This window comes from Lithobates pipiens, unplaced genomic scaffold (assembly GCF_037356315.1).
Source record: "Lithobates pipiens isolate NorthernLeopardFrog02 unplaced genomic scaffold, aLitPip1_a1.2 Scaffold_41, whole genome shotgun sequence".
NCBI classification, from domain to species: domain Eukaryota; kingdom Metazoa; phylum Chordata; class Amphibia; order Anura; family Ranidae; genus Lithobates; species Lithobates pipiens.
In genome coordinates this window covers 6,682,903-6,691,809 of record NW_027507861.1, presented here as the reverse complement: position 1 = coordinate 6,691,809, position 8,907 = coordinate 6,682,903, and the positions used below count along the sequence as shown (strand labels likewise).

The 8,907-nt window shown below is 46.1% G+C and overlaps 1 protein-coding gene across 1 annotated transcript; it reads left to right on the top strand.

The window, feature by feature from the left end:
• The first annotated feature begins 7,039 nt into the window (after positions 1–7,039).
• On the top strand, positions 7,040–8,033 carry LOC143956717 (olfactory receptor 51E1-like). Its single transcript, XM_077466909.1, has one exon. The coding sequence runs from the start codon at positions 7,040–7,042 to the stop codon at positions 7,982–7,984; it is 945 nt and encodes a 314-aa protein (XP_077323035.1). The 3' UTR covers positions 7,985–8,033.
• Positions 8,034–8,907: the final 874 nt, after the last annotated feature.

Genomic DNA, 8,907 nt, shown 5'->3' with positions numbered 1-8,907 from the left:
CACCTGAAGGTCTGGTGGGGGAGGGGTATGTATCTGTTAGCTCTGTCCTGATGTCTTGTCTCTTGTGGTTTCTTGTCTTGTGTCTTTTTCAGCCCTTCCAGGTCAGAACAGCATCGCAACTCTCATAGAGGGAGCGACTCCTCCAAGTCGCATCACCGGCACTCCTCTTCCAAATCTAAACATTATGGTTCCTCCTCAAAATCAGGACACCGTAGTGAAGAAAGATCGCACTCCTCGAGGACTCAATCTAGTCACTCAGCTAGTGCTTGTTGGGGGTGCAGAGCTCTTGTACCGGCAGGAAAATCTTTATGCGATCCTTGCTATGCCAAGGCTTCTAATGAAAGGGGTGACGCGGATCAACAACTTAAAACCCTGGTGGAGAAAGTTGTTAAGGAGTCCCTCAGAAATATTGAGGGCCAGTCCTATGTTCCCCCGGCAGAGCTGCCACTTTCTCCAGGAAGGGAGACTCAGCTGCAGGATACTTGGGAATCCTCTGCGCATAGCCATCCCTCAGCTGCCATATCTGACAGTGACTCTGATAAAAGTGATCCCTGTGTGGGCTTTGATTTCGCTCTACTGCCTCCTCTGGTCAGAGCTGTTAAAGAGACACTGAACTGGGAAGATTCTGTGGCTGCTCCTTCCAAACAAAGAAAATTCTTTAAGCAATTAAAGAAGGAACGGATTAATTTTCCTTTTATTTCTGAGCTAGGTGAGATTATCACAGATGAATGGGGCAAGGTGGAGAAGAAAAATTCCATGCTATCAAAGGTTTCGAAACTCTATCCTTTCAATGAAGAAGAGGTGAAGCATTTGGAGTCAGCACCGTTGGTAGACGCAGCAGTCATGCGGCTGGTGAAACATGTCACACTTCCCTTAGAGGATACCGTGTCTTTTAAGGACATTCTGGACAGACGAATTGATGCTGATTTGAAGAGAGTGTATCTCACAGCAGGAATGGCCTGTAAGCCAGCGTTGGCTCTGGCCGCTATGTCCAAAGCAATGGAGATATGGACAGATAGTGTAGATGAGACACTTAGAAATATCTCTGAAGATACAGCTAAGAGCTCGCCTATCCAAGAGCTTAGGCTGGCCTCCGCCTTTCTTGGGGAGGCCTCTATCGACATTATACGCCGGGTGGCTCGGGTGATGCTTTCTTCTGTTACGGCTAAACGGGCTCTTTGGCTCCGCCCCTGGCTGGCAGACCCAGCCTCAAAACAAGTATGGTGCCGCATCCCCTTTGAAGGGTCCTCCCTTTTCGGCAATAAGTTGGATGAGGCTATTACCCGAGCCACTGGTGGAAAGTCGGGGTTCCTCCCCCAGGACCGGCGTTTGCAAGCCCAGAGAAGGTCTTTTCCAAAGAGACAGTACCAGGAACGAGCCAGGGAAGCTCGCAGTTACAGACCAGGCCGTGAATTTTCCAGGTCCTGGAAATCAAGACAATCCTCTTTTAAAAAATCTACAAAAAGTGATTTGAAGGGAGAGAGGGAACCAACTAAATCCTTTTGAGGTTGGGCCCGCTCAGACAGGGCAGGTGGGGGCTCGTCTTTTCCACTTTCACCATGTCTGGGCGGCCTCGATCCAAGACTTCTGGACCATCAAGACAGTCTCCTCAGGTCATGTTTGGACCTTCAAGGAATCTCCCAGACTCAGATGGGTCCCCACCTCTCTCCCAGCCTCAGACGAAAAAAGGCTAATTCTTCTAGCCTACGTGGAATCTTTGTTGGCTCAAGGCGCCATTATCCATGTTCCAGTCATTCAGCGAGGCATGGGAATCTACTCTCCTTTGTTTATGGTCCGGAAAAAGAGCGGGGCCTGGAGGCCGGTCATAGGTCTAACCCACTTGAACAGTTTTATCAAAAAAGAAAAATTCAAGATGGAGTCTTTATCCACAATTCAACAATCGGTCCAAGCAGGGGACTGGATGGTCTCCATAGACCTCAAGGACGCCTATTTTCATGTCCCAGTTGCAGAAAATTACCAGCAGTATCTCCGCTTCTCCGTGGGCGAAAGCCATTTTCAGTTTACTTGCCTTCCCTTCGGGCTATCAACTTCTCCTCGTGTATTTTCAAAAGTATTGTTGGCAGTGGTAGCTCTCCTGAGAACCAAAGGGATTCGTCTACATCACTACCTAGACGACCTTCTGTTGTTGGCTCAAGACAAGGATCAACTTCTGGTACACAGGAAGCAGGTCATCTCCACCCTACAGGAATTCGGGTGGATCTTGAACTTGGAGAAGAGCCAGCTGGTCCCATCTCAGCGGCTGGTGTTCTTAGGGGCCCTATTCAACACTGTCAGAGGCACCATCTCATTGCCAGAAGAGAAGTTGTCAGTGGTCAGGGACAGAATCCGTCCAGCCCTCTCTGCCTCTCATCTCCAGGCTCTCCAGTGCCTGAAAATTATAGGCACTATGGTAGCGACAATTCCGATGGTGAGGTGGTCACAGTGGAGGATGAGGCCCTTTCAGAGGGGTTTCCTTCTTCAATGGTCAGGCAGCAAAACCCAGCTGATTCGGATCACCTTATCCATGAGGAATTCCCTTCTGTGGTGGCTCCAACGGGAAAATCTCTGCAACTGCCATTCCATTCTCCCCATCTCATGGGTCACCATAACAACAGATGCCAGCAACAGGGGTTGGGGCGCCCACTGTCTGGCGGAAATGGCTCAGGGCACCTGGATTCTCCCCTCCAGAGGGACGGTGTCGAACATCCTGGAGTTAAGGGCAGCCTTTCAAGCTCTGCTAGCCTTTCGGCATCTGATTTCAGGAGCCTCGGTCTCTCTCAGGCTAGACAATACCACAGCAGTGGCGTACATAAGAAGGCAAGGGGGTACCCGAAGTCTATCCCTTCTCCAGGAGGTGGAACCGATCATGACCTGGGCTCAGAGGAACTTGAAGGATCTGACAGCATCTTATGTCCCAGGGATTCAGAACGTTCAGGCAGACTTTCTTTCCCGGATACTTCTGGACAACAACGAGTGGTCTCTCCACGAGGAAGTGTTCAGCTGGATCCTGACAATGGGGTTCTCCCCAGAAGTCGACCTGTTTGCCTCCCCTTGCAACAAAAAACTAGAGAAGTATTATTCAAGGTACAGGGATCCTCAAGCCTACGGGGTGGATGCCTTGACGGAGAAATGGTGGTTCCACAAGGCCTATGCCTTTCCCCCAACTCCTATTATTCATCAGTTCCTGAGGAGACTCAGGTCAGAGACAGCAGAAGTGATAGCCATAATCCCTTATTGGCCCAACAGACCCTGGTTTCCGCTTCTGATGCTCCTCAGTGTCAGGGATCCAATTCCTTTACCATCCAGGCCAGACCTTCTGTCTCAAGGGTCGAGATTACATCCTTGCCCGGATCACCTGCGCCTAAAGGCTTGGTTTTTGAAAGGGGACGGTTGAAGGCTTTAGGCTGTCCTGAAGAAGTCATTCCCACTCTTCTTAGTGCTCGAAGAAGCAGTACTAACCGGGTATATGAGAGAATTTGGGCGAAGTTTGCAGATCACTTGTCTTCAAGATCCAGTTCCTGTAATACCCTGACAGTCCGGGACGTCTTAAGCTTCTTGCAATCGGGATCGGATATCTCCCTTTCGGTTAGTTCTCTCCGGGTCCAGGTTTCAGCAATTTCAGCCTTTTCCGGAGTCGCATGGGCCAATCATCCCTTGGTCCAACAATTCTTCAAAGGAGCAGTCAGGCTTAGGCCACAAAGGAAGCCTAGATTCCCCAAATGGGATCTTCCATTGGTTCTAGATTTCTTCTCTCAACTTGACAGAACGCTCTCAATCAGAGAATTAACCCTTAAAACCTCTTTTCTGGTAGCCATAACCTCGGCGAAGAGAATCTCCGAAATTCAGTCTCTAGGTGCAAAGGAACCTTTTCTCACCTTCTTTCCAGATAGGGTGGTCCTAATTCCGATGTTGGGGACAAATCCCAAGGTGACCTCTGTTTTCCATGAAAACCAGGAAATCACTCTTCCTACCTTCAATTCTGCTGGAAGTCAAGATCCACATCCACTCGATTTGGGAGTTACTCTAAAACAATATCTGGATATTACAGCTTCTTTTCGTCAATCTGACTTCCTCTTCGTGCTATTTAACGGGAAAAGTAGAGGCGCCAAGGCCTCCGTTAGATCCATCGCTGCTTGGGTGGTTCAAGCAATTCAATGGGCTTATAGAGAGAAGGGCTTGGCTCCTCCTGAGGCGGTTACAGCTCACTCTACCAGAAGTCTCTCAACCTCATGGGCGGCTTCACGCCACGTTGCACCTGATGTAATCTGCAGAGCGGCCTCCTGGTCTTCTATTCATACTTTCATGTCTCACTATTGTGTTGAGCCAGCTTCTTTATCCTCTGTTGATTTTGGTTTGAAAGTCCTGTCGGCCGACAGTGTTAAATAAATCTTTTGTTCAGCATTTTTTGCCCACCCGGGTGTGTTTGGCGAGTTATTTCCCACACGTTGCTGCCATGGAGTCTGTCAGGAAAATGGAAAATTCCTATCAAAATACTTACCGTAATTTTCCTTTCCTGATGGACTCCATGGCAGCAGGAGTTCCCTCCCAAAATGGCTGGAGTAGGCTAGTTACCGAACACGGCCAGGGGCAGGGAGCAAAGATTTATGGGAGTAGTGTCCTATGGGTAGTGGAGGCGGGACTTAACCCACACGTTGCTGCCATGGAGTCCATCAGGAAAGGAAAATTACGGTAAGTATTTTGATAGGAATTTTCCATTTTGGTAACTTTTTTCACAACCTGAATATATTTTTATAAAAGGCAGAAAATTGTTTAGAAATGATACTTCTATGGCCACTTTACATGGGAAACAATGTTTATTTTTTTTGTAGCAAAAATGTAAACTTTATTTGGTAACTTTTTTCACAACCTGAATATATTTTTATAAAAGACAGAGAATTGTTTAGCTAGGATACTTCTATGGCCACTTTACATGGAAAAACAATGTTTATTTTTTTTTTTGCAAAAAATGTAACTTTTTTTTATAATCTGAATATATATATATATATATATATATATTTAAAAAGGCAGAGAATTGTTTAGCAAAGAAACGTATAAATACGGCCGCTTTAAATAGAAAAATAATTTTCGCATTGTGTATTTTTTCTTCATAAATGGGAACTTTATTTGGTAACTTTGTTTTCTTTTTTTTCTTTTTCTTTTCAATATGTTTATTCATTTTGTTATATAGAAAAAAAAATAAAAAAAAATGCAAACAGACTTTTCTGCTTTCGTTTTTTTTTTTTTTTTTTGTTAATACCTTGAACATATGTCTTATGATAGGCAGAGAAATGATGACCCTTAATGCAAAAATGCAGTTTTAGTTTCTCTAATGTGTGACACATTTTCTATGACTAATACCATTCCAAATATTTTTCACTTTATTTTATTTTTTTATTTTTATTATTTATTCTTAAAAATGGGGGCAAAACTTTGGTATGCCTGAAAAACTGAAAAAAAAATAATAAAAATAATTCAAGATTTCTCGAATAATTCACAGATGATTAAAAAAATAAAAAAAAATTGAAAAATTGACTTAAAGCGGAGGTCCACCCTAAAGTGGACCTTGCGCTCATTGGAATCCCCCCCCCCCCCCTCCGGCGCCACAATTGGCACCTTTCAGGGGGGAGGGGGGTGCAGGTACCTGTACAGTACAGGTATCTGCACCCACTTCCGGCGTAGATTCTGCAGAAGGTACGCCCCTTTCCGCAGAATCTACGCCCCTTTCCGAAAGTCCCCCGCTGCCTGCTGGGAAACACACAGATCCCAGAGGCAGCGGGTCCATCCTTATTGCACAGCGTGACTTGCGCATGTGCAGTAGGGAACCGGTAAATAAAGTGGAAAGGCTCCACTTCCTGATTCCCATACCCAAGATGGCGGCGGCAGCACCCGAGAGACGATCGAGAGATCGGCTTCGGGTGCCGACATCGCGGGCACGCTGGGCGGGTAAGTGTCATTATTTTAAAAGTCAGCAGCTGCAGTATTTGTAGCTGCTGGCTTTTTAAAAAAAAAAAAAACGGCGGAACTCCCGGCGGACTCCCGCTTTAACATTAAAATGATAGTCTATTACTGACTTGAATAATACCTAATATCTCACTTTATTGTTTTAATCATTTTATTAATATCACATCATTATATGTCATATCAGTCTCTGTACCAGAGGAGCTCACACTCTAATGCCCCCTCCCCCACAGTCCCATCAGTCTCTGTACCAGAGGAGCTCACACTCTAATGCCCCCTCCCCCACAGTCACATCAGTCTCTGTACCAGAGGAGCTCACACTCTAATGCCCCCTCCCCCACAGTCCCATCAGTCTCTGTACCAGAGGAGCTTACACGCTAATGTCCCCCCCCACAGTCACATCAGTCTCTGTACAGAGGAGCTTACACTCTAATGTCCCCTCCCCCACAGTCCCATCAGTCTCTGTACCAGAGCAGCTCACACGCTAATGGCCCCTCCCCCCACAGTCACATCAGTCTCTGTACCAGAGGAGCTCACACTCTAATGCCCCCTCCCCCACAGTCCCATCAGTCTCTGTACAGAGGAGCTTACACGCTAATGTCCCCTCCCCCCACAGTCACATCAGTCTCTGTACCAGAAGAGCTTACATTCTAATGTCCCCTCCCCCCCACAGTCACATCAGTCTCTGTACCAGAGGAGCTTACACTCTAATGCCCCCTCCCCCACAGTCCCATCAGTCTCTGTACCAGAGCAACTCACACGCTAATGGCCCCTCCCCCCACAGTCACATCAGTCTCTGTACCAGAGGAGCTCACACTCTAATGCCCCCTCCCCCACAGTCCAATCAGTCTCTGTACAGAGGAGCTTACACGCTAATGTCCCCTCCCCCCACAGTCACACACTATTATTATTATACATTATATACTGTAGCTCTGACATATACCACAGTGCTGTACAGTGACATCAAAAATAGATGAACTGAGATGATTATTTTTAGGCCCAGAATATTACCAATACATGTGAACCTCTTTTTTCATACGTGTTTAGAAGAGGACATCTTGGACCAGCACACAATAGAGTCATGGCGTCTGGTGGTGATAATCTGAGCTCCTCTTATTTCATCCTGATTGGAATTCCTGGTCTGCAAGATGTCCAGGTTTGGATTTCATTCCCGATCTTCTTCATGTACCTGATAACGTTGTTGGTCAATATTAGTGTCCTTCTTACCATTAAAAAGGAGGAGAGCCTCCACCAGCCCATGTACCTCTTCCTTTCCATGTTGTTGTTATCAGACCTTGTCCAATCCAGTGCTGCCCTTCCCAAGATGCTCCTGCTCTTCTGGTTCAAACTCCGACCAATCTCCTTTGAGGGCTGCCTGGTTCAGATGTTTTTCATCCATTCCTCCGCCATCATGTCCTCCACTGTCGTCTTGGCTATGGCCTTTGATCGCTATGTTGCCATATGCCAACCACTGAGATATTCCACCATCTTGACCAACCCATTAATTGCAAAAATTGGAGTCTTGGCGGTCATGAGGGGAACTCTTTTGGTATTTCCACTTCCTTTGCTGATCAAGAGGTTGCCATTTTGCCGGAGCCATGTGATTAATCATACTTATTGTGAACACATGACCGTGGCTAAGCTGTCCTGTGCAAACATCAGAATTAACGTTGTGTACGGATTAGCAGTCGCTCTGCTTGTAGTTGGAGTAGATGCCATGGGCATTGCAGTGTCATATGTAATCATTGTAACCGCCGTCTTCAACCTCTCATCTCGAGAGGCCAGACACAAAGTCGGGAGTACATGCGTCAGCCATGTTTGTGTCATTCTTCTGTCTTACGTCCCGGCACTTTTCTCCTCTGTCACCCAAAGGTTTGGGGGGCACACCGCTTCTTCCACCCAAATTATCCTGTCTATCCTATACCTGATAATTCCTCCAATGCTCAACCCAATAATATATGGAATAAAAACCAAAGAGATCCAGAAGAACGTTCTAAAATTATACTGTCCACAGAAGTGTCGGTAATTTTGGACATCATTTCCTGGACTTACTGAACCCGAACTGCAAAGAACATACCGATAAATATGGCAACCTTTGTTTGGCTGGGCACAATCAGGACTATGATTTATTTTTTCTAATTCTCTTCAAATGGTCTGAATATTTAAAAAAATTGAGGGTTACAGAATATACCAATTTAAGCCTTTTCAGAGAACGAACCCTATCTGCCATAAAGCGGTACCCCAGCAGATACAGGGACTTCCTCGCGGGTAAATTATTTAAGGTACCTAAAGGAATCTCTTTCTTTTATAAATACGACAACCATAATTTTTTAGACCAAAAAATGTGAACGCCATGCTAGGATGGGAAAAGGAATTGGATCAAACTTTTCCCTTGAAGGCCATGAAGGTTAACAGTAGATCATCAGCATGCACAGCATCAGCATGTTTGGATAACTCTCCAAAAATATTTCATAGATGACTTCATGAGACTTCAAAAAAACTTCAACCAGAGTTCCTTACAGGAGGAGCTGTAACCAAATAGGCAACCTACAGCCTGTCCTACCGGGATGTGACGTTCTCCAGATGTTTTCTCCTCCCTTATCCGTCATTACAGTACTACAAATTCCTCTTAAGCCACGTACACACGGTCGGAGAATCCGTCGGAATGCGTCTTATCGGGCCGTGTCGTCAGATAATCCGACTGTGTGTGGTCTGCATCGGACTGATTCCGTCCGAATCTCCGTCCGACCCAATTTTCCATCATGTTGGAAATATTTCCCGACCAACTGGGCCGGACGGACCTAATCCGATCATGTGTAGAGAATTTTGATCGGACCAAGTGCCACGCATGCTCAGATCAAATTCCTACATCAAAGCTATTGGCTACTAGCCTGAATCTAGTCCCACTGTAACGAAATTATGTCATCACGTGCTGAAAGATCTGATTTT